At 39.3% G+C, this 26,847-nt stretch overlaps 1 protein-coding gene across 2 annotated transcripts in view; it reads right to left on the bottom strand.

Moving 5' to 3' along the window:
* Positions 1-26,637, bottom strand: part of tfec (transcription factor EC) — a 37,184-nt gene extending 10,547 nt beyond the window's left edge. For both annotated transcript variants that reach the window (XM_029495103.1, XM_029495104.1), the window contains exons 1-2: positions 26,548-26,637; positions 21,004-21,244 (exon numbers count right to left, since the gene is read on the bottom strand). In XM_029495103.1, coding sequence (XP_029350963.1) covers positions 21,004-21,231 — 228 coding nt within the window. In that variant the 5' untranslated portion in view covers positions 21,232-21,244; positions 26,548-26,637. The remainder of the gene's footprint in view (positions 1-21,003; positions 21,245-26,547) is intronic.
* Positions 26,638-26,847: the final 210 nt, after the last annotated feature.

Genomic DNA, 26,847 nt, shown 5'->3' with positions numbered 1-26,847 from the left:
TAGATATTTTTGACATGCAAAACTAGACCTACACCACAATAGGTAAAACTCCAAATTCACTGATTATAAAGCAACAGCATTAGTCAGTGCATTTGTCATAATTTTTTTCAGCTCCTGTCATGCACAAAAAGTATATCCCCCAAATTAACCCAGTTACATCCTAATATCTGGATTACAGTCATATATGTTGATTTTGTACTTCATGCATCCACTTATAGCATATAAACTTTACTGTCATTAGGAGATGAGATTAGATCAGCTACATCTTCCTAACTTCATTATCTTGAGGTTTAAAACACCACAATTAAAACGTCGGAACCAGTAAAAATCACACACACACACACACACACACACACACACACACACACGTGTATGTCCTGTTTCTCCTTTTCTCTCTCAAACTTCTCCTAATTCATTCATTTCCATTCAGTACTTAAAGTGATTTTACACAGACATGAAAGCTAACCAATGTTCATATTCATACTTTTTTAAGCAGTTGCATTGAATATGTGTCTGACAGAATTGAGCACAACTGTTGCAGTTATGAAGCAAAGCACATTAATTCTCTGATAAGCACTCTTTTCTGTTTGTATGGAAAATAGCATATATATCCCACCAGTATAGCGTACATATGTATGTATGTACACATATAAATATATATTTACAGAAAACGTAATCTTCATGTCCCGTTGTATGCATTTTCCCCATTGTCATCTCTCCAGCCTCCCACTGTAAGATAGATTTAATGTCATGGTTTACCTCAGAATTGAAAGGTGCGTGTCTTTAGATCCACTGAATTGCTCTGGGCAAGACAACATTATAACAGACAAACTGACAGGTGTTTCTTCTGAGTGGAAAGCTCTTGCATAATTCAGTTTCAATGTTGCCCAAGTTCTCCTTTCACTTCAGAAAAATCCAACAAGTTATGAAACAGGGGATGATCATGACATTAAGTTGCTGTACAAATTATGGACAAAACCTCGTAGGAGATCTGCAGTCATTTCTCCAAAATGCTGTGTTTTACAGCACACTGACACAATTACAGAATGCAGTAGCAAAGCCCAAGTATCGTGTTCCCATCTTGAATCTATGGAGATAAGATGAAAGTGGAGCAAAAAGCCTTCTCAGACATGCTTACTGTATTTTTGCTGAGCCTGCGAACTAGTAGATAGCTGTAGCCACACACCCTAGATTGTGAAATGTATGGGAAGATAAGACTGGGATAGCAAAACCGATCACAAAATTTGCATTCCACAGTGGCTATGTAGTTATTCTGGCTGTAAGTGCAGACAATCACTTTTGCATGCAAACACAATCAAATGCGCCCAGTTAAACTGAAATTTGATCTGATCTTGCACCAATTTTCCCAGCCTGTAGCTAAGTTACTCCCCCTACCTGTAAAAGTTGGATCTCTGTTAGGGTGATCACTTTGACCACATAGCAACGACTCATGGCTCCCTGGAGTGGCAGCGTCTCCCAGCTCAGGAGCTGCAAATTCTTAGAGAAGAGCAAGAAGTGTCACGCTACAGCTGTATGTCTCACCGAGACGTGGGGAGAAAAGGAGGAAGAAGAACAGAGGTACTGCAGCCTCCTTCCTGAGCGTTTGCAGAAATATCGGAAAGGAAGGCATGACACATCAGCTTATTGGGGAGCCGCACAGGCCATTTCCTGTGAGTGTGTCAGTGCATGCTTGTGTTTTTTGGTCAAGGAAAGACCTGACCAAGGCAGAAACACAGACAGCAGTTAGGGGGGTTGAACTGTGTGTGTGTGTGTGTGTTGGGGGGGGCTGTAAAAACTTGACAGAATGCGTGTTCCTGCCTGTGTATCACTTCCCTGCAAGCAGAACATCCAGTCCAGCTCAGCACATTCTCCCAGGTTACCTTCATGACACCCACTTCCCTTGGAAGGACTTTTCAGCCCTCAGTCCACAGCAAAGGCTTGTACTAGGGAAACGCACAAAAATGTAATTTGTAGATGTGTGCAAATATGCTAAAACACACTGATGTGCACACTGTCATGTCGCAGCCGCTGCCAGGCCACAACAAAGGCCAAGCAGGACTTCCCAGAAGGGCTCTCAGAAAAATTCCTGGACACAGCAAAATTGATCAGGGTCATCGCAAGTCCTCCTTTTCGTCCCAGCCAGATAATAAAAACAAACAATCAAATGCTTTTTGGATTAGTGAAACATCTCACTATACCTGAGAAATGTCTGCTGAAACAAATGCTCTAACTAGCATGTGTTTCACTTCAGTTGCACAGAGATGAAGCAGAGATGTTAGCATTAGCGCCAATTATGCTCACCCATACGATTTTCATACATTACTGCATTCGCCTGCTGTATGTAAATGAATCTCTGATTTGAGAGCGGGATCCAGGGTTGTGCCGTTTCCTGAAATTTGAGGCAACTTTTAAGGCCATTTCTATTTCAGTGATTACAAACACTAACTAAAGGTTTAATATCTTTTGAATCACTTTGATAGCACATTACAATTTAATTTGAGGAAATTGAATGTAATAGGTGAAATCAAATCAAAATGACTCGGATAAATTAGGCCAATGCAGATTACGATCCTGAAGAATCAGTTTGGCCCTGTGATGCACAATAACCTCATGTCTCCATTGCTAATTTGCTGTTGGTCCAACACATGTCCATGCTGGATGATTTCATTATATAGGCAATAGCAGTCGTATTTTATGGCCACAGCAATCTCTCTTCTTATTATAACCAAACAAAATAGTCTGCAGTATTTCAGTCAGCTGAGTGGGTGGACGATGTTTACGCTCCACTATCCTCATCACGCCCAGCTGTACGTCACATCTGTTGTCTTTTTTTGTGTGTATGTACACGTCACTGTTCAACTGTACATACACATTACAGTATTTTGTACTGTTACACCTCTACCATTACCCATGTGTATATTTGTCTGCTTCTTTTTTATTTGATGTCCGCTGTTGTGTGCACAGTCCATCACAGCCAAAATTCCAGGCTGGCCATTTTTGCCTGATCTTGGGATAAGCCACAAGTTCTCACCTTTGTTAGTCCCTATGCATGGCATGTTTTAAACATCAGGGACTTCCTGTAAGAGCTGGCCTGCTTCTGAGACAACACTTCAAAGTGCAGCTCCCACATCTGAGGACTGTTTTATCCTGCTAGAAAAGGAATGCATAATGGACACGGCACCACTGCACTTTTAATGATTCTCATATGAATTAAATATTACAGCCATTTTAACTGGATTACATGTGAAACCGTATGTGTGTGTGTGTGTGTGTGTGCGCGCGCGCTTGTGTGCTTGTTACCTTGATGAAATATTGAATTTATGAAAATGCTCTGCCTCGAAAGTTGTGTAAAAGTAATTAAAATTCAAACTTAAAGTAAAGATACTTTGGTGGAAAAGGACTTAAAGGTACTCATCGTAGTTTGGTTGTAAACAAAGATGATTTAACTGCATTTACGTTAAACATTATTTTGGTGTGAGGCCCCACGAGAGCTTTTCAATGCATGGCCAACATTGTAATCGTGCTGTGATTGAGCCAGTGGAATGCAGAATGTGTTTAAGTGATATTAGGTAAGATACAAAAAAAGAATAATTAACTCAATTAAGAATAAGTAAGTCAGTGTGTTAATGATTGGAAAAGTTTGTTTTGCTACATAATTTTAACAGTTCAGTTGTTTACTTCTCACTTAATCCCATTTTATGTTGCTTGCTGTTTTTATGTTGTGATAGGTGTGTCTTTTAATCATTTGTCTGCCTTGTATTTTTATTTATGGATGGATGATAGATTCCTGAGTTGGAAAATCAAGACAAATTCCTGTGCAAACAGACGATAAAGTGTTATCTTATCTTATACAGTATGCTAATACAGCCAAAATTCAAATGAAGCCTTGAATGTTTTTTTCTGTTCCTGTCCTCAGACAAAGAACAAATAGTGAGGAAAACCTGATTGTTAAGAATATACTTTAACCAGCAGCCCTTTCCAATCCACTTCCAAGCTGTAGCTCTGCACCACCTCTTAAATTTATAACCACAACCCTTATCTGACAAAATCATCAAACACACAAGTTGATGCTGCAGTTTCAGCTATACAGGCTGGTAAAAACATCACTAAGAGAGAAATCTTAAAGTTTATGCACGTTATCTCCCAGGTCAGCACAGAACAGTGTGTCTGTGGTGGGAAAGATCAATCTCTTCAATGGGAAGTTGAAGGATTGTCCGAAAGGACGCGAGAAAGTTAAAAATATAGTGAGCACTGCGTTAGCGATACTGCCAAATCATTTCAAAATTGACTCGTCCAGCCAACCTGTGATGTAATTCCATCAGTCAAGTCATTAATTAATGTAATATCCAAAAGCTAAATATTGTCTGTGGTGTACATGAGTCCACTAACAAACCATACCTTCAAACTAATAAACATTACATAAGCAGTTTCAGTCAACTGAAAGACTTCAGGAAGCCGTGGAGAAGAGGGGGGAGAAACAAGAGGAGGATGCAGTACAGTGTGCCCTTTCCACCAGTGTGGAGGAGATGCAATTAGTCAAAATGGAATAATACAATTTTTGCTGCTAAATCAGATAGAGTTCGTTATTCTTTGTGGACAGTCAAAAGGAGCCTGTTCACAGGAACACCTGAGAAATTGTAGATCTCTACATGCATGAGAGTACGGACACACAGGTTGTCCATTTCCTACAGTTTTACAGTATCCACTGACAAGAAAAGTTGACTGTTAGGTAACAGAAAGTGAATATAGTTAATACAGTATTGTAGAACCAAGATGTCAATATCATACGATTCACATAATGACAATATTTTCGCTATTTTTGTGCATTGTAGCTGTGGTATGAGCCCCACTGTAATTCAGTAGGTAACAAAACACACGCCATCACACCTTGTGTTGATGTGGCGTTCAAGGAACCTCAAGGGAGACCATTTAACACTGCGGTGCTTACTCCTGGGACAATGAAAACTGCTCATTCTGGTCCAAAAGATCCAAACTTGCATGGCTGTAGCCTACATTAGCTTCCAGCCACAGACGAGCTGTGTTTGGGGAAGATGACTCTATAAAGATGTCTGTGACAAATCATGGAAAAAATGTGAGAAATCGACTGTAGCTTTCTGAGCAGTCAAATGTCTCAGCTATTGTCTCGCAGGAATTACTTTTAAATAACACATAATATGTATGTGTGTGTGTGTGCGCGAGACACAAAATAAAGGAGCATCATATGAAATGTATGCACATGAATGCAAAAGTATCTTTAGTAGTCACTCAGAGCACTCACTGGAACTTGTTCAGGGTACAAGTGCTTCAGTTTCTGAGGTATGCTTCCTATAAACTGTCTTTATTGGACTTTGTTTGTCTGGAAAAAGTAACTAACTATGACCTTGTCTTAGTCGTGGTTAGGTAAACTAAACGGTGGAGGACAAAGTGGTTGTTGGTTTACCCAGTTCTGAAACCACAAAGATAAACAAAACGGGGAAAAAGGGATCTGATTTTTGCCGTGTTAAAGCTGTGGCCACAAAGCTGCTGAGCAACAGGGGCAGAGGATTGAGGCTAAACTGCTGTGAAGTGGTTGTGTTCCTGAAAGGGGCATTTCATCCTTGACCCTCACTGTCCAGTGAGCTCGAACAGGTTAGAGCGGTGCTTAACGTAGCTTCTCTGAATGATGTCAGAGAGCTGTACTGCAGACAACTTTAATCTCTCACTTTGGCAGACAGTGAAAAGACGCCCCGGTGGGCTTCAGCTGTAACTGTGAAGATGAAGTCTTATTAAAATTATGCACATGATTGATTGCAAGACAGTCCCAGCTCACCAAAGTAAGGGGCTTTCAAGCCTGGGTAAAGGCCTAAAGACAAAATGCTCAGGATATCGAGAAAAAAATCTATGATTCTCTCTTTTTCAAAAGGAATTGTTATGGTCCCTAATCTTTTAAATGTGTTTGATGTCTCATCGAGATTTAGATTAATTATTGGATGGACTGGCCATAGTTCAGTGGTACATTCCTGGATGTCTATGAGGGAGTAAGTGCACTTCACTGTTGATTTGCCAAGTGTTGGCCATATGCTCTACAGCAGTTTTAATTTTCATTAACTTCCTTTACAAATATTCCACTGACTCTCTGGACAAATCTCAGCTACTTAGCTGCTTTCCAAAGTTGCCAGTATTCGCCTGCACAAAGAGGCAAGAAGGGCTGTGGTCAGCTAACACAATGGGGGGGGGGGGGGAATAAAAATAAATAAATATATATATATATATATATTACACCACTGAATGACATTTGATGAGGTTAGAGCTAATTTTAAGGTGACGCATTTAAAAAGCCGAACTCACCACATGCAACCAGAACGGCTGAGCCAATCAAAAATGAAACCATTAATCAAACTATATTTTGTATTTTTCTGCAGATCTTAAAAAAATAGCTTTGATTTGATGAAACATAGCTCAGGTCTCTGGCAACTCTGCCCAGTGAAGATCAAAATCAGAACTATTTCAATGCAGCTTCTCTGACCTTTGAAGCTCAACATGGCATCAAAAAGAGGATAAAATTCATTTGTGTGCTAAATTTGCAATCCACTGTTCAAAAGGTTCTGCTGGAGATATATTGATTACCACCCTCACCCCCATCCCCCATCCTCCTCCTCCTTTAACTTGATTTTGGGAAATTAAATAATGCAATAGCTGTTTAATGAGAACTAAGGAGAAAATCAAATCAATTTTGACCTCAGCCGAACTAATGATTTGTGCTGTGGACAAAGAGCTGTTTGTTTGCGCTGTTCAGCTATCTTTGTGTCCCTGCCATCTGAAGGAGTGGGAGTGCTGGTGCTCTTCGATCCAGAGATGCAAGAGAGGAAGAGCAGGAAAGTTGAGCTGGAAAGTCTTTTTTACTGGCATTTCGCTTTAGTTTTCATATTGCGCTGCATTAAGATCATGCTGTTGATCATGTTGTTTATGGACGGTGGTACGTTCCTCTAAACGCCCCCAAAAATTTTTTTGACCCCTAAATAATTCTTTGTAACCAGAAAGTTCACAAAGGATAAACTCAATCACTGCTGTGTTTCTTTTGGTCCCGCTGCCGTCCCATCCTTTTAGGAGAACAGGTTATGGCCAATTGTCTCATCCCATAGCCACCTAAGCAAATACCGAGCAACGAATGATCAACATATTTTAAAACATACAAAACATGGCAGTCCGATAAATCATCTCAAAATGTGTTAGTGTGTGTCTTTCTTGACACCGAACTGACCGAACACATATCTCATCTCTCTGTTGGTCATGGTCTGGTTTCACTGCTGCAGATGACATGTCAGAAGATTAAATTGAACCATCTGCTCTTTGTAAAAATTTCCAATTCTTGCTATTATTACTGTTATTGTGACTACTACTTTCCCATACTTGTACTATACAGCTGTGATAACAGGACCAATGTGTAAGTCCATTCTTTTAAGAGTGCAGACATTGGAATTATAAATTAGGTACCGATATTACATACTGTATGACAAATTTCTTGCAAGACAGGAAGTGTAAACTATTTGAAGTAATTAGAACCGCCTACGATGAATTTACCACGCAGCATCTTTGCTTTTTCACCTCCTCACACCCACAGATATCACTCTTCGCACATTACCTTTGACTTCTATAACACCAATACACTAATGCCATCAATACAGATAAGGAACATTGAGAAAATCAATCCCCTATTTTTGTTTCCACTTGCTCCAGTTTCAACACTTACTGCATTCAGTAGAGTAAAGCCTTTTGTTTTGTTTTGTTTTTTTTTGTTTTTTTTATCTTTCATATTGCTGCTACTTAGTATTTACACACGATATACATTTAAATGTTTTTAATTTTTAATTCACTTTTAGTTAGCACGACACATCTTCCCAATGTAAACCCGAAAAAAACGGTGATCATGAGGTTACATGTGATGTTGAAAAATAACATTTTAATTTTCCTCGTGCTCGTGCTGACACAAACTGATATTCCTTTCAGTGACAGTGGCATATGTGACCACTCTGAAATAAGATTTATGTAAATCAAAATAAATTAGGTCAGTAATGAGGATATGTAATGTGCAATTTTTTTTCCCCAGCAAAACCTCCATCAAGAGCATGTTTTCCATCCTGTTGCTCTTTTTCACTTCAGACAACTCCTTTTACTCTCCTCCTAACTTCTCTACTCTCACCCTCTTTGTTTAGCAACCATTACAGCATTACAGCTTCTGTCTTGGGGCCACGTTCCTCTGAAATTTCACTTTGCTAAATGTTTCCTCTGTAAACTGTGCTTCTTTCTATACACTTGAATTTCATGGCCAGCATTGTCGGAACATTGCATATTTTCTGGCGTGCAGTTTGAGAGAATATATGTTGGTTCTGTTCCTCTGTCCATCCATCTGCCATCTATTACTGTGAACACAATAATTCAGGAATGTATTAGGAAACTTCTTCAAACTTGGCATTGATCGCCTCGCTTGTCTTCCTTTTTCTTTTTCTTTTTCGTTTTTTTGATATATAATCAATATCAACTTTTAGAATTTCTTTATTTATTTTCCGGTCACATTATTGGATTCTCTCATCACTCCAGTTGCCAGTCTGGGGTAGATTGAGTAATTAGCTGAGCCTGAGTTCAATTTATCTCCTCCATCATTTAGTCAGTGTCAGTTCCAAGTGTGCGACAGACCTTCTGCGCCCTCCTCCAATACAGACTACCCTGTGCTACCTCCAGTGGACATGTCAGGCACTACACATCTCAGAAAAAGCTGAACAGATCCACAAATTGCCTGTTGGCATTTAACCACAAGCCAAGATGACAGAACCACAAGCCACCTACACATTCGTAAGACAGTGGACCTTTTCTATGCACAACTATCCATGTAAACGTCAATACATGTTTGTTATTTAATTTTAAAAAAGTTAATTATTCTGATTTTAAAACACAAATGCGGCAACACAACTTGTCTATTACAGTTTTGTTTTCAGTATCTCCTGCAGGCATGTTTTAATTCAATTTCAGTTTGATTTCATTGTTCGTGTTAATTGGTTTAAATCAATTTAAATAGTTGAAATCATGTATCATTTCCTCCCCAAGCATTAATAAGGCAAGTACATGAGGGATGGCAAATATTCAGCTTTACTTTGCTTGGGGCTTTCCCCATAGAATTGACAAGTACGCTTTAGATTTATTGAAATCAGAGTCAAGTTGTGATGTGGCAAAATCATATTAGGCATGTGTTCCACGGGGGAATTTAGGTGAGCTCAGCAGATAAATGCTCGGTATCAGGTTCTGCACAGACATCGTTCTGCACAAATGAGGATACAGTCATTTTGGGTGGAGGGAACTCTTTGAAACACAGCAGCAGACTCGGTGGACTCTGCTCCCTCCACTGCCACACTAAAGCATGCATTGCATTCATTCTGCTTTAGGGCTGATCAAAAATTGCGTGACCAAAAGAAATGTTGCTTTAGGGCTCTTTTTCTCTTCACTGTGTGAAGCATTTCATGACGATAGAGCTCGTCCATAAAGAAAAAATGTCGTTGTAAATGTTGTCTGTTGTAATATAGGGTACTAAATGTAAGTGACACAATCCAAAGTGTCCACAGTTGACAACAGTGCAAATGCATTAGGGACACAGTTGTGCATGTTTACATACTATGAATGCAAACAGCACAGCTGACCCTTTCTGAAGCATACGTTTTTATACTGATTTAAACAGCCATTGGTCTCAGTTTGGTAATCCATTTATTAAACCTGCATCCGTCCATTTATCTAGTAGGACATTTTTTACAGTGGCTCTTGCTTATACAATAGAACTTGTGCCGTACCACATGATCATAACATTAATCCAATAACTCAGTAGATGTATCTGTGACTTTGTTGTTACTGTTCTAAAATGCAATAACCCTTTAAGCTTAAATGCATTTGAGCTGTTGCAAACTGTGTGAGTTGAGTTAGCATACATTAGCGTGCCTCTCTGTGTGTGTCTGAATGTAAAGCCTGATGAAATATGCAGAGGTCAAGAGAGAGTTCTCTGTGCTTCGGAAAGACTTCCAGCAAATTCCACAAAAATAAATGATCTAGAATTATTCTTCCACCGTCCATCTTCCTCTACATTCCCTCTCTGTCTGTTTATCTATTTCAGTCTCTTTCGTTATGTTAATGATCAGATGTGCAGGCAGAGAAGGCACCTGTGCGAGGCTAACGTGAGATGACACCAATCTTTTCATCACAATGGGGAGCTCCAGAGACCAAAAGACTTACTTAAAAGGCGTATTTTGGGGTATTAATTGCTTGACATGACTCACCCAGGTATGGGAAACCTTTTGTATGGCAATTTAAAAAAAAAAAAAAAAAAGATGCTGTAGTCAGCCAAGAGGGTGGCTAAATTATTTCAGAGTGTGTAGCAAGCAGTGAGGTATTTCTGACAAAATCACGTGTCGCGAGCAGACAAAGTTACGGTAATTGAGTTAACCACCCCTCCTTACCCCTCGTCCTTTCATGGTGCGTCTAGTACAGTACATGGGGGGGAGTCATTTCACATGACCTGACGTTTTCACTCCAAAACTGAACTCTGGCTCTGATGGTTATCAGCAATCGAAGTTTGCAAGAAGAGACAAAAGAAGCGAATGAGCCACAAACAAAGACAGAACGGAACAGATGCTCTGAAGTAAACCGTCGTTATGAAAGATATTCACAAGAAATGTCTTCCTGAGTCTGAGGCAGTGGTGTATCAGACCATGAACACATGAATCCACCTTTCACACATTCCATCGCTGGCTGTGAAGCTGTGAACTCTCCCACTGCAGGGGAGAAGACTATCTCAAGTTTAATGTGCGTTGGCATATGAGCTACTGTTGCTTTTCATTCCAGTGACCAATAGCCCCTATTTTTCAGTTTGTTAAAGTTTATGTTTAAATTTCTCCCCATTTTTCCATAAAAGTATTTCTGAATTGAAGTTAGTTTCCTAAAACTTTTTTCCCAGCAAAATGTTATAAAGCTCTATTTTAGGAAGTTATCCCTCAAGGAAATAAACACATTTGAAGCACAGTAAAGGTCAACCTGCAATGTTTTAAAAGCACTTCTCAATAATTTTTTAAATAGTAAATATGTGCTTTAGAGCAATTTCATAGCCCATAATCACAAAAGTTTTCAAACTCAAGAATTCTCTCTTCTAGTTTAAAGGTTTTTTTTGTTTCATTTTTGGAATTCAATTAGTTTACTGAAGTCTCGTCCTCTTTTACGTCATTAGGCTCAGTTTTTCTGCTAATTTTTAATCCCGCTCCCCTCATATTTTTGATACAGCTGTTTCTTTTATGCTTTTAGTGGTGTTGAATTGATTTTATGCTGCTCGAAATGTGATTACATCTCCTGCTATTTAAATCTGCATCATTCAGTTTCAACTTCAACCAGGGTGCTTACTTTTATTTCATTGTAATGAGATGGTGGTCACGTTTCCACTACAGCTGTCTGAAAAAAAGGCCTCTCTTTATTGATAGCACTCAGATGTGTGACATGAATACATTGATTGGAAAATTTATGAGAATATAGTTTTATGCCTGTGATATTTGAAAATGAGTTGATTAAATGAATTTATGCATCATCACGGTTGGTGTCCGCCATCATTACATGTGTTCTCTTATAGTATTATTACTTGCCCTAATGAACTGCAAGAGTAGACCAGACATCCAGTATAATTCCGATTAAGGTTTAGAGTTTCAGTTTGCTTCTGAGCCCATCAGCACATCAGCAGGTGTGTCAGTTAGACTTACCTGTCCGTACCAGTTATATTCCAGCATTGCGACGAAACTTGCAGCATTCACAAACAGGTACGGTAAAAATCTGAACCTGTAAATTCTTGTAAACTTAAAAAAAAATAATAATAAATAAATAAATAAATAAGTGTGGTCTGCTTCTCTCTTCTCTCACCCAACTATACAACTCTTACTTTCCCCTGAGTGGAATTGATGTCGTCAGGACTTTGGGGGGCCAGGCAAAAGCTAAGCCATTACACACATTTTTGTATACGCGCATTGGCACACACACACTCGCTCACACACACACTCCCGAGTCTCCTGTTGAATTTTGGCACTCCCAGGGCTTACGACCTGTTGATAATGAACCTGAACCCATTATTTTGAGTCAATGAATTGAAAGAAATAGGGCAAAGAATGAAAGCCACAGGGCCAATTAACGGCATACTTTGATGTATTACCCTCGCTCGCCACTCAACCAGACCGCTCTGTGCCTTTTGTCTTTATCCCCTCTGTTATTCATTAATTATTCTGAGCGGGGTCAGAGTTCGTGTGGCTAATTGTGCAGCCCATCTCTCTTTGAGGATGGCAAAAGATTCGCCCAACACTGACACTCCCCCTGACTGTGCCCAGCCACCTTGAATTATGCCAATTATTCCAATTCTTTGATTCCCCCCCCACTCTCTGTTCTATCATTGTACAAAGCCACAGCTCTTCCTCCTTTCCCCTCTGATGTTTCACAGCTGAGCGTTCATCGTACACATGCAGAGAGAGAAACAAACACACAGTATTTCAGCAAGGATCTTGGGTATTTGAGGTGGACTTGGGACAGGTGAGGTCTTCTCAGGTTAAGCGGATCACTGTCAGCTTTTTGCAAACCCCCGTCCACTTCTTCACACCAACAACTATCTTTGCACGCTCCGTTCACTTGCTCTTATCTGTAGTTCAACTTTTTTGCATTTATATTAAGGTATGTTAAAGTTTTGTTTGCCACCTTCTTGAGTTAGATGAAAAAAATTCACACTCTCATGTATGTATGGTTAAAATAAATCGGAAATGATCATTTTTACAACTTTTGCATGTTAATTGGTGAGCCCAGGAAGTTTTTCTTCTTTTTTTACACTTTGACGGAACATGTATAGGTCTTTTAGTTGCTAAGCTGATGGCTGTCAGCTGTGACATCATATTTAGGGACATGACATTCATCCTATCATCTAACTCTAATAAAGTTTGTCATACATACAGTATCTTGTTGCACAAATATATATTTTATTTTTTTTCCCCTTTAGACAAATTTTAAAACTTGTGCCTTTAAACTGAGCAAGCTCTCGTTTCCCACAGCTTCTGAAGAGAGATTGTGCCTCTGGATTTTTCACAGTCTGAGCCACTTTAAACGGGCCATTGGAAACGCATTAGTGAGTTTAGGATGTTTAGATGAGTCACATAACTGGTCTTAGCTCCATTTGTGCACAATGCCTAACTCTTGTCTCCAATTGGAGTGAATTGGTCTAGTAAATTTTACATTTTTATTTTTTTTTAATTCAGGAATGCAATCTATATATTGGCCTTTTGTCTCCTTTACTTTGTGTTGTACAGTCTGCCAGAAAAGGAAAAGTTTGACATCTACATGAGAAAATGCAGGAAACAATGGCCTTCTGCAAGCAATATCAGAAGAAAGGGGGTGGTTATGTAATTAGATTAGGAAAGCCTTAAAATAAAACCCTTCTTTAACATGATTAGGAGAACTGACAGCTTATAATGCTTTAGTTTTCTGTCGGGCAGTGTATATATACTTTTATCTGAACCACATAGTGTAGTGGGTCATATCCCAGATGTTGTTTAAAAAAAAAAAAAAAAAAAAAAGAACCTCCTGAAGCAGATTCCATAATATGACACACTGTAAAAGGTATGAAAGTTAAAAAAAAAAAAAAAAAAGCATCTTTCTGTGTTTCTGGGGTTACTTTCCTGATTGAAAGTAAAGTATCAGTCTTAATTGCGAGCAGAGGAATTGGTTAAAAAAAAAAAAAAAAAGTAATTTCTTTATCTATTGTCTGATCTGTAGATTTGTTTATTGGTGCTAGCCTTCTATCCACTGACAGAGATGAGATTTTAAAATAATTAAAATAAATAAAACACGCTCTGTAATTCAGTGAACTAGACTATAAGCTAAAGCAAATTTAATGAACAAACATAAATAATGCACTATAACTACTTTTACACATGATTATAAAATTATTATTAATCTGTTAACTCTGTGCTCCTACGTTAAAAACCTAGATTGGAAATGCGTTGTCACTTCCAGTTAGGCTTCACTTGTCCTTTCAGTCCCTTGTCGCCTATTTGTCTTTCAAGAAATAGGGGCATGTAAGATCACTGAAAGCCTATGCTAACCTTTTGTTTCCCAAACCCTTTGGATGTGTTTTCTTCAAAGGGAGTCCTATGTAGCACCTCTGGCTGTGGGCAGCCATGAAAGGTTAGATCCTCAGGCCATGTCTGTGTCACTGACGCCACTGGCTAAAAACTGGGTCCCACTCTGACCTCCTCAAATTGATGTGCGAGTGTGTGTGAGACTGTGTGAAGCTTTGCCTATCACAACTGCTCATCTTGTCTTTCAGCAGGGAACCAAAGGAGGGGGGAGACATTAACAAAGGGCCTTGATAAGATCATGCATTAGCTATGAGCCAAAAAACAAGAAGGATTCAATGACATGACAAGCTTTTGGATTTCTTTTAAGAGCCTCGCCTTGCATTTCCCTTCTGTCTTTTGGCTCGAGAACATTTCTCTGTTGATGATATCTTGTGCTTGCTTCATTACCAGGAAGTTTTTGATGGAAATGTAGATACTGTATCAGGGAAGTAATTGCGATTGAAAGTGCTGTTGTCTGTGTTTTATATCAGCTGTATAAACTTTCATATTCAAGCCAGTTAAAAATTGTTCAAGCCCTTTCCCCAGTTCCTTATTTTACAATGACTGTCATTATTAAAAACACATTGCCCCTTTATGCATAATGAATATAATATGTCCCTCCTATTAGACAGTACCAAATCCACTGCATGTGCTGCATTGACGGAGAGATCTGTTTAACTAATCCATTTAAATCACAGCATGTTTTTATAATTTAGTATGTGAATATGGCAACATGTCATAAAACTCTGATTTCATATCACAAGTTAAATTGGGTGTGACCACGTTTCTCCATTTCTGCTGCAGAGTTGTGTAGCAGCAACATTTTGCTGCTAAAATGTAGCAATAATAATTTGATGTATATACACAAGGGAAACTCTGGTTTAGTCCGCATGGATCATGAACACACACTAGGGGTTCCTGAATACCAATTATGTTGTGTCCCCCCCCCCCCCCCACCCTCCAACCACCTTAGCTTATCTAGCCTCCAGGGAGACCTCCAACCCACTCCCTCCTTCTTACTTTAAATGCAGATCCCCAAACTCAGTGGGAAGCCTCTCCTGGTCCCAGCACACAGCCGCTGTTTACCTGCTGCCAGATGCACCGTGTGCACTCCCCCAGACACACACTACTACACTTTACACATTGTACCTTTTTTTTTTTTGCCTCCTTTTCAATCCTATTAGTGCGTGAACTTAGTTTAACTGAAAAAGACTGTCGACTTCACTCAATTAGGCTTAATAGGATTAGGTTGCTGGTATGGGCCTGAAGGTTTAAATAGGAATGGAATTTTTAGCAGACACCTGCTCCATCCATTGCATTAATTGTGTAAAGGCGATGGTGTATGCAAGGGCCCCGGTGATGCCCCGAGTTGAATTATTGGGGGAATATCTGTACTTGATGCATTGGTTTGGTATTAGTACAATAGGAAGTGCGGCCAAGTGATGAGCGCGATAAGGATTTGATAATTGTACATATGATTTTCATAACATTATTGTCTTTATTGTGATTTCCTTCAAATAACCAGCCCAGCTTTTGCTCTTGTTTGAGATAGCTCAAAAACTTCATTTTTTCTTAAAGTACGCAGTACAGAGTGTAAAGCCAAATCCACAAAGTTCTGCAGTGTGCAGCGGCAGATTATTTTTCATTCTGAATCTCCTCTCCACTGATCTGCCGTGGCAAGCTACAAAACCTGTCACGGTAATAAACATTTCAGGACAGAGAGGGAACAGTCCCAAGGTGGAAATACTGGTGATTTTGCAATTCTTCCAATGAAATGTCATGACTGCAACATTGGCTTTAATTCCTGTCAGTGATTTGTAGCTTAATCAGTGTTTCTACACAACCACATCCAGAATCTTACAGCCCAAATCCAATAAACCTCTATGAAAACTGTCGGAAATGCCTGAAGGACTGCAGTCTAAAATACTGCAACAGGACACGAACCCTTTCTGAAGATGTTTGGGATGGTGGTCAAAGGGAGGAAAGGCATAAATGTAAAGAGATGGGAACAGATAAGAGGGGGGTAGAGAGTGAAGAGTTTGATGAGGCCTATGTTGTTAAGATAATTACCAGCAGTCATTGTCTCTTAATACACAGAGACAAATGGTCTTTTACCATACCACTGATTGCTTTACTGCTTGAGCTTGACCTAATCACTTGAAGGCTTATCCTTTCCACTTATGGAAACATTTTTGAATGTGATTTTTGGGTTTTCTCTTTTTGCAAAGCAGGTACGTAACTGAATGTGATCATTTATATAGACTGCATAACAAGTTGATGTACGATGAAAGAACTGAGTTGCTAGAATCCAGAAGTAATTACAAAATCTAAAAGCCATAAAAGCAATCAGATTTTCAGTATGAATTCAATTAGGGACAAATATGAGGTTCAGACAGGCTGATCAGTCAAAAATAGTTTGGGAGACTTTATTTCCCATCAGCTGATTCAGGTCGCACTCAGTGGTTTCCACTGAATGTTTATCTAGCAGCCAGAAAAGTGGCGTCTTAATCCAATACGTGCCAGCATGCATTCCTGGTGATTTAGTTTGTAATATAAAAATACGACCAGACTGGCTCATTTGCTCATTATGTAAATAGAAAATATAGGATCAGGATCATATTTCCTTCAGCACTTGATGCTAAGCAATCCACTGGTGATATTTTGTGTGATCAATATACACCATTTCCAACTATTAACTTTCTAGAAGCAAAGAACAGATGGCCAAACTATTTTCCAAACATAGATATGGCTGATTATTTAATAGGCTAAGGGATGTTGGTGTATCGCAAACCAATCACTTTGTTTTTTTAGGTTAACTAGGCTTTACACCATACCAAAGGAAGGCCCATGCACACGATGCCCCTGTGATGTCACGTCTGCACAGGTGCCATGTTCAGATGTTCACATGGCTCTTTTCCTCTGTAATTGTGCAGATCTGGGGTATGGCCTGAACATGTCAGTTTCAAACCCACCTCCAGGTACAAATATGGATCAACTCTACCACGAGCAGCATCAAGACTGCATTAGTCAATGTAGAGTGTAGCCGGTCCTCTTCGTTGCTAATTACCATTCTTCCCAGGGGTGTCATACCAAGTCTCATACCAACACTTCACTTCTTTCCCGGAGGTCGCTCCATGTCTCTGGATGCTGTGAATAGCTATCTTGGTGGCCTTGAAACACCCAGCACCCCCACCTCGAGGGATTATGATATGTTTTATCCAGAAGTAGTCTGTGTTTTTGTTCTGTCAATTATGGGGACAGTCTAATGGCTTGATCTCTGATGTTGTGAGGCAAATCAGCATAGGGGGAGGTTAAGAGTGACTTGGTGGGGTGGTGATGTATGTATATGTGTGTGTGTTGTGAGGATGGAGTTTTGTCCAGTGTGAGACACTCAAGAATTGAACACGAAGCTTTAAGAGGACTATGCTGTCTAATCCTATTAGTCTACTAGATAACCTGTTAATTTTAGAAGAGGTCAGGGGAAAGACCTATGTGAAAAATCTCCCTGAAATGAGCAAATCCATCACACAGTCAAATGAAATAACACTTTTATCTTTCTAAAATCAAAAGGTAGCAACAAAGATGTAAAAATGGGATCTAAGTAAGATAAGGACTTGCTCCATAAAAACCCATAAACTGGATAATAACAATGACAATGTCATTTCCACTTTTCCCTAAATCCAAATTTGACTCCTGATATATTCTTTTGTTGTTGTTGTTTTTTTTTTCTTGTATATGATTTGTTAAGGTTCTTGAATATTTGCCTAATTGTTCATTTTTCTTAGTGATTTGTGAAGATAATTTTATTGTTAACCTAATTTACACCTAACCTCTTTAAACGAATTTCTGGTTCTTAAATAAAGATAATTGGAATATCACATTTTAAGCACACTAAAATAAAATAATCATTTACTTCCTAACAGCAGTACATTCCATATGTACAGTTCACTTTTTGGATTGAATTTTTCCAGCACATTGTTCTCTCTATCTGAATTATTACATAGGACTTCTGTCTCTCTCTATTCTTTCATTCATGCATGTATCCAGTCCAGCATGCAAAGAGCCGTCCAGCCAGCCTGGGCGTTCAGCCAGTCCAGATGGGTGGTCCAAACCATTCACCACTGCTCTCCCATGTTTAGGCCTGCCAGGGCCCTCACTGCCCTGACACCCTCCTCTTGTTTTATTGTCATCTCCCAGTTTCATGCATTCATCTTAGGTCCCTCTTTTTCTTCACAATCAGTCTTGGCCAAATTGTGATTCTTTCCATTTTACTTTCTTACTATTTTCTCTGCCATATTTTCTACTGCAATTTATTTTCAAATGCTAGTTTACTCCTTCTGTCTCTAAAATATTCCCCTTAAATCCTAGGTTCTCTTCTTCCTTTGCCACCAATAGCAATACCTCCTCTTCCTAAATGGCTTTTGACCATTTTCCTGGTTCCATACCAACACACTTCTCTCCCTATTTGTCCCTGAGTTGTAGACGATGGGGATGGCCAGAGAAAGACTTTCCCAATGTGAATTAGTCATTAGAACCCACACTGAAATCTACAATCAGAAATACAGAACTGTGGGGTCTTTGCAGTTCATGCTTTTAAATCATGTTTTGCTGGAACGAGATTGAGAAAAGAACAGGCAAAGTGCGTTTGTCAAGCCAGTGATTGCCACAGTGTGTACAAGCTGGCCAGCTGAGCATGTGGAAATTTTCACAACACAGTCAAATTATGTGTCTGTGTGTCCGCTTCCAGCATGACTCAGAGGCTCTACCATGGATATTAGACAAACAAACGTTGCGTTGTAGTGTGTAAAGAGCCATTTAGTTGTAATGGTGTATTTGTCAGCAGTTTCAGAACACACAGAGAATTGGATTTGGAACGTGCTAAAGGCCTAACATGGCACTGTGTCTGTGCGATTTAGGACAGTGGACTGAGGATATTATTCATTTCAAACGAGCTCTGTTGGAAGGAAACTTTTGAGCATAGAACTGCATTTCAGTGACTTTATCGCAGTTTTGAAACACCATGATTTTTATATTACATTACATTACATTAGGTCATTTATGAAATAAATATGTTTTCTTATAACGATAGAAATATACACCATTCTTAGTTTGAGAAGAGAGGAAATCAGTCAGTGAAATGTGGAGTTTGCCACACCTCCACCTGGATCTACCTAACCACTCTTCCTCTCGTGTTGACAGGGGCAGCGTGTACCTTGGGGCATATATCAACTCACAAACATTCGTGCATTAGCACATGCACACAAACAGACACATCACACAGAAGGCCAGCTTTAGCACATGAAAGGCCTCCTACAGAAGTGAAAAACATACTGCAACAATGCTTTGAAGTGTATCAGTCATCCAACTAATGTGGGGATGTTTTGTGTTCCTCCTCCTCTAAAAGTCTGATTCATATCTCCCTTCCAGAAATCCCCTCCCTAAAGCCTAAGAGACATCCAATCTCTGAGTAACTTGACTCTTTTCACGATAGGCCAGATGTATCCCAAACATACAAAATTCAGTCTCACTTTTGCATCAAAGCAATGCAGGAAAATAGATCAAAATTTTCATAAATCCCAGATGAGGCCTGCAATCTTTTTGAAACTGAAGAATAAAAACAAAGATCACATACACACAAGCGCACAACACCGGGCATACATTGGGTGGTATACAGTAATTGCAGTGTTCAGTTATGGCTGAGTGATCTGTCAGCACATTCATTTTGTGTGGGGTGTTTTATTTGCCTGGACAACGCTGCTGCAATCCCCAGATACAGAATGCCAGAGAAATGACCCCTAAACCGCAGAGTTCATTCAAACGGTTCATGAACGGTGTGAACAGCAGCACGATAGCCACAATCAGTCGAGCATGTTGTAGTTTAAGACAAACAGAAACAAGACACATGTTGCCACTCTAAGCACCATTTGAAAAGACTAATATCACCAAAATAAGTAATTGCCTACTGCAGTAATCTCGTACCCATTTTGTTAACCTTCTTCTTTTTTTGTCAAAGGCCTCTGAACAGCTGTGGGTGAATAGACTACACGGGCATTGATGTGTTGTTTTCAGGCAGGAGGGGGTTCACAGGCGGCCTGCTGTTTTTTACGACCCGGCTGGGTTTCATATTTATGACAGCTAATGTGTTTGACGGAGCTCTGTAATTAAACATGTGACTTTTTTTTTTTCCCCCTCATCCTGACAGTTCAGCTAATAACTTGTGGTAATATAAAGTTTGGGGAAGAGTTAGAGGGGGGCCAAGAGAATAGCCACACTGATAGTGGATCTATTTAACTGAAGGTGTTAATTGTTTACATTGTGATCGCAGTTCTTTGTCTTTTAGCCATATAAATGTGATGTGAAAAGATTGAGAGGAAAACAAGGAATTTAAAGTGCCAAAAACGCAGAGCTCTTGGTTATTATTATTGCCTTGGTAACCCATCAGTCGAAAACCCTGGAAAAGTCTGTGTGTAACTATATTGACAGAAGTGTCTGAAATGCCTCTTTTATTCAATAATAATTTTATGTCAATAATATTAGTGACTGACTAAAATTGAATCTAGGGGAAAATCAGCCATTTGTTCATTTAAGCTGTCGGGAAAGGATCTGGGGAACGGTGCTAGTCAGTTCAGCACTTCGATGACAAAATATCTCAACATACGTTTGGTGGATTTTCTTGTTATTTTACAGATGTTTTTTTTTTTTCTTTCTTGATTTTAGTGAGCTTTCTTATGTTTCTAAGACCATTTTTGAATTTTTAGCAGAATACCTTGATGCCTATTTAATGGCTTAGTGTCTGATTTACTTTATTGACATTTAAGGTTGATTAGGACTGTGATGTTGTGCTGTGTCGACTTACCTTCAATGGGTTTTGGTACTGGTACCAATCAGGCAGCTGAGCTCTGGTGTTGGCTCCAACAGAGGGATACTGTGAGTGAGAGTAATGAATGGTGCTGCTAGGACGAGGGGGGTAGAATTCAGGCCAGCTGTGTGGATGCCGTTCAGAATTATATAAATCCAGACCATCCCTCTGACTAATCCCCCACTGATTGGTTGGACAGGAGCTCAACTGGAACATTTCTGACATCCCGAAACTGTATCTAAGCAACAACAACAACAACAAAAGGAAATAACAATTAGTCAGTACGATAACCAATTATTTAATGAAATTGTTATATTATCCTTATTACATCATGATTTATTCTTACATTTCTCTGTGGATAACTTGTTTAGGAAGGGTTAGAGATAAGGTTGTGAGAGGACAGAAGGGAGATGCATTGGTGGTTGCGGCTGCGTCTGCATTTGTGCATGTGCAAAGCTATGTCATAGTTATGGTCTTAAGTAGAAACTGTTCCACGGTGTGCTCCAGTGGATACCATAGTTTGCTGCTTACTAATCTTGGAAGTAGTCCAGTTTCCTAATAAGACATTAAAGGAACAATTTGCATCACACATCAGCACATATTAGTGACAGGGTGATGGGTGTAGATTTGTCATGTCCACATTGCATGAATGTTCTCAGCAGAATCCTTTTTCTTCTGCCTCTAACTGACGCAGGCCTATTTTTACTGTCGAAATCTCTTGAAGCAGTGCAGCATCTACTGAATGTTGACTTTTACATCACCCCTTTTTTAGCTGTCTTCCTCAGTGCCTCACTGACTGTTGTCAGATTGGAGAAAATTATCCACTTTACAAAGGAAACTTGGCCAGAACTGCAATAGATGGGGAGAGGTCATCAACAGCCAATGGTCCCAAGGGGAGCCAAGGGCACAAGTATGAAAGTAAGTAAGTAGTTCATATTTAAATTACAATATTTGAGTGCAAATTAGCTGTCAGTGCCACTGGAGTATTAATGGAGAATACATGCAAAAAAGGGAGATTCATACATTTGCTACAATGCAGAACTGATTGAACACAAAGAGAAGTTATGTTAAGAAGAAGAATATGGGTGATTAGAATTTTTGTGTGCAGTTTCTGCCTCAATTTCTTCTATCTCCTCAAGTGGGAGGTTAATTGGCAAGGCATATGGCTGTCTGGCTGTCCAAGCATGGTGCAAACAGTGTTTAATTGCTTTTATTCTGTCGCCAACATAGTAGCATAAGTGTGCAGTAGAATTTACCAGGCAGCTCTGGCCACTGAGGAAAAATAAGTAGATGACCCGGATTGGGAATGAGAACAGGTTTTTGTAAATGTTGAGTTTATGTTTTGTTTTGTCTTTTGTCCATCTAGCTGCATTCCTACATTTGGAACAACTGCTTTGTTTGTGTGAGTCTCTATGACATGTGAGCTTCTCTGTTCACCCATGGGCAAGGCATCTTCCTTAAACAATTAGCTTAACTCATGGAGAGTGTTTTATGGTTCTGGGAATGTCACTCAACCAGGGCTTTGTCAGCCACCATTACTAACACTTAATGTGGGTAGTTAAGTCAAATGACATATTAGAAAAAAGGCACACCTTCAGGCACTAAATTTAAATATCCTACATTTAAATTTTACTGCCCATACATAACCATTGATATTAAAATAACTTTTTTATTAAGTGCATCAATTCAGAAATTGATTTTCCAATTGTACTAGTTAGATGTAAAATGTTAGCTGTAACTGTTATTGAATTATTTGAAAATAACATTTTCCCATTTTTGGAAATCATAAGGTACCTTTAATAGATTGATTGAAGCTAAACTCACTGGAAACTGTAAAATATTTCTCAACCTGAGCAATGAACGCAGTTTTTAAAAAAATAATAATTCGAGGTTCAACCACACAGCTTCATTTATCATTAGTTTTTACCAGTTTTATTTGAATTACTTCTACCCAAAAACATTAGTGTGGTCTGAATAGTTCATGCAGAATGCAAAGAGAACCTGAATTCATTATCTCAGGTACTTCACAGGGTTTGTGTGTGAAAGTGTAATAAGAGAGGAATGTTAATCTGCTGTTGGCAGCTGCCAACTGCCAACTAGAATGTGAAATTCATGCTTGTATCTGTTTCTCTTGCCTTAGTTTTATCTGTCTTTATCTTTACTTTTCCATTTCCGCTGACCTACAGAATGCGTTTCTCTCATGAGCGCCCTCAGGCTACGTTAGCAGAGTCTCTGACGAACTAACATTAACATACTAACTAACATAAACTAACATTGGTTGATGTGGTTAATCTCATTTGAGATACTTATACTCCAAAGTCAAGAAGCCAATAACCAAAAATATCAGAAGACACCTTTTAAAACATAATCCAGATAATCTCCACATAATTTATTGTGGGTCTCACTAGGCTGCTGGTTCAGGGAGTCTCTGGTGTTTTCTTCTCCTGCCTAATTACCTTATCTTAACCAACGTGGCTGACCGTTGATTTTATGCTGAATTGCCGTGTAATGCTATCAACTGTGTGACTGTGATGTCCTGAACTCATGAGACCAGCACCTTATGATCACCTGGTTGTTGAACAAGTGTTCCCCCTGTTTGACGTCCTTTTATTCCAACTGGGGCTGACAGTAATCTAAAGGACTCCTGCTGCTCCACAGATAGGATCCACAGGTATACAAAGCCTTGTTGTTGTTGTTGAAAGACAACAGGCAACAGAGCAGCACTGCTGATGCTTCAGGCCCGACTTCAGTCTCCTGCCCCTTTTTTCACAGCCGGGTCATGCAGCAATGTTACCAACCCCTTATAGACTTGAGCAAATCCTCACCCACCCATGTGGAGACAGGAAGTTTGGTATCATTGCTGAGGATTTTCTGAATGTCTTTGTCACAGATGAGAACACACACACACACACACACACACACACACAGAGAGAGAGACATTTGCCTCATTAAAACCTTTCCCATAGATGTGCTACTTTGTACAGCTCTCCACTCATCATCACCTCCAATCCGCTCAACCTTTCCTTCCTTTGAGCTCCACTATTTATTTTCATCAAGGCCTTTCTCTCTCTCTCCCCTCTCACCATGTCCCTCGCTCTCCCTCTCATCCACTGTGGACTTTGTTGCTGGGCTGTCATGTATTGAAGCACCTATTTATTTGCTTTTTTCACCGCTAATTCTCTCTTTTTGTTCCTCCCAGTGTCCCATCGTGTTGAGAGCAAGGCCGCCGCAAGAATTCTGCTCCTTATGCTGAAGACATGAGTCAGTGAGCCAAGATAATGATGAAGAGCTCAGGCAAGCAGGAGATCCAGTCTCTATCAATGATCATACCGGTAAAGTCTTCTTAACATACACCCCTCAGACAAGGTCATTATTCCGGACTATTAACATTGTGTGAGACGCTGAGGTCACCGTTTAGAACTGCGTTTTAAAACCTGCTCAATTCAACTTTTCTGATTCCGCTCTCTAAAATTCAACTTTAGCCATGCAGGATGTGTATTAGAAATATCTAATATAGGTTGCAGGAAGTAAAGTACTTGCTTGCAATAATACTTTCACGTTGGAATGCGAGTGTCCCCGCCTGGACTGTACAAAACAAATTTACCCACACATATATTTATGTCTGTGACCTGGAAACGGAAAAGTGGTAGAAGATTGATGGATAGCCTTGCGTTACAAACTGTCAAGCACTTGCACAAATCACATTGTTGGAAAACAGTCGCATGGGACTTTTGTCATGATTGAGATGTGGAGGAAAACCCAGGTGTTGTCCTCGCACACTGACAGGGAGGAAAACAGGAATTCTACTGACAGATTCTTCTTTGTTTCTACTTCATAAGTCAATCAGATCTGTTCTGTGACTTCAAAGACTGGCTTCAGGAAGAGGCTGTAGACCGTGGATGAGCATTCACTTTCACTTTTCATTGGTCAAGGGTGTGTGCACTGCCGCTGAGTGGAGGTTACTGCAGTCTGACTTTGATGTCAGTCCTCCGAGCAGACAATGTTTACATTCATCCAGCACATTACACCATCCTGCCAATGACCTCTTGTCCACACAGACACACACACACCTCTCTATCTCTCTATCTCTATCAGAAAGGGCAAGCTCTTAAAAAAATATGTTTTATTAGTAGTAGTAGCAGTAATATCTGTAATATCACAGGCTCAGTTAATTTATATTTATGGATTTTAATAAATGCATTAATTCACCTCTTTGGAAATGAATCAAACACAGATTGCCATTCCCAGATTAACCACAAGGTGGCATTGTGTGCACCATTCTGCATCTTAAAAAAGACTTTCCTTATTTCCCTCTTGAAACTGTAACTTAACCTCCACAAAACAATAGAAAAAAAGCCCTGAAATGATTGAGGAAAGTAAGTGTCATCAGCTATTTGTAGATGACATTCCCATCAAGCCATGACTCAGACAAGAATGATTTCTTAAAAACCTAAAAGGGCAAAATTATGTTGCACACTTCCACCATGCTCTACGTCACACTGAGTTTGTAAACTAAATGACTATACATACGTCAGCACTGCACACCACCTTCAGAGATGCTAGACCCTCATCTCAACGCCTTTTTATTTGACAAATACTCAATTTAAAAGACTGTGAATTAAAAAAAAAAAAAAAAACTACTCGTCTTGGTTGTGACTCATTGTCCCATGAGATCATTGCAGACTCCCACCTTCTTTGCCCTATAGCTTATTCTCCACATGGTTTTCCCCATGCACAGCCCCAAATTTGCACACGCACAGCTCTGAAAACAACATTCCCGTGATGTAAGATTGGAGAAGTTCACAGGGTTTTTCTTCACAAATCGTAAATAATATCAGGCGACAAAAAATGCAGAAGTAGCCCACGAGGAACTTTAAAGATTTTACTGCTGTGTCATTCTGATGTCTCAAAGCTGTGCTCAAACACACAACCTAAGACAAGAAGAGTGACATGAGGGAACCGTAACAGCTAATGTGGCATGTTAATGTTTTACAAAGGCAGATTCAACTAATCAAACCAACATGGAGAGGAGCAAAACGTCTGACCATTTTTGCATGTAAGTGAATTCAATAGACATTGAGGGAAATTTTGAGAAATTGTATGAAACAAATGTAAACAATAATTTAAAACATCAAGCCTATTATGTCTAAAAGTAGACACTCAAAGAATGGCAGTGTCCTTTTTTAAATCTAAACATAATTTGAACCAACAGACTTGGGCAGATTATTACAGTAATATTCCGTAATATTAGGATCTTAAAAATCTAATGTGTGATGCTCTTAACTGCATAAATATTTTTTTTAAATCTACAAAACAAATCCATGAAACCAGTACATAATTTTGAGCCAAAAATATATTTTTGTCCAAAATCATCAGACTCTGACACTAAGAAACTTCCTGTTAAAACAGGATGTTTGCTGTGGAAAGGAGAGGTAAATTGTGAATATCAGCATGGGCAGATTTTAGAACTTAAATTGCTGGACAATGTTATTTGCATAGAAATTTCAAAAGAAAAGAAAATAATCTCAAAATGTCAAATACCTGTAGTTACAGAAGACAGGTCCTCTTAGAAACAGGTATGTGTCTGGTTTTTCCTCCCCTCAGCTCAACTTTCTGCTTGATCAACTCAACTGATGTTCAATCAATCCCAGAAACACAAACCTTGGTCCCAAATTTCAATGAAATTGCATTTCCTCTTTTCTAGCACCTAGGAGCGGGGTGCAAAGGGAAGCTTTTGTGTCAACCGCCCCTACATTCAAGACAGAAATAATCACAATCTTGCAAGTCATCGTGTTGCATAATTGTAGTTGCCCACAAATAAATCACATCATCTTCAGGACA

This window comes from Echeneis naucrates, chromosome 23, assembly GCF_900963305.1.
Source record: "Echeneis naucrates chromosome 23, fEcheNa1.1, whole genome shotgun sequence".
NCBI classification, from domain to species: Eukaryota; Metazoa; Chordata; class Actinopteri; order Carangiformes; family Echeneidae; genus Echeneis; species Echeneis naucrates.
Note: the sequence above shows the minus strand (reverse complement) of the source record. Positions and strands in the feature narration are given on the sequence as shown.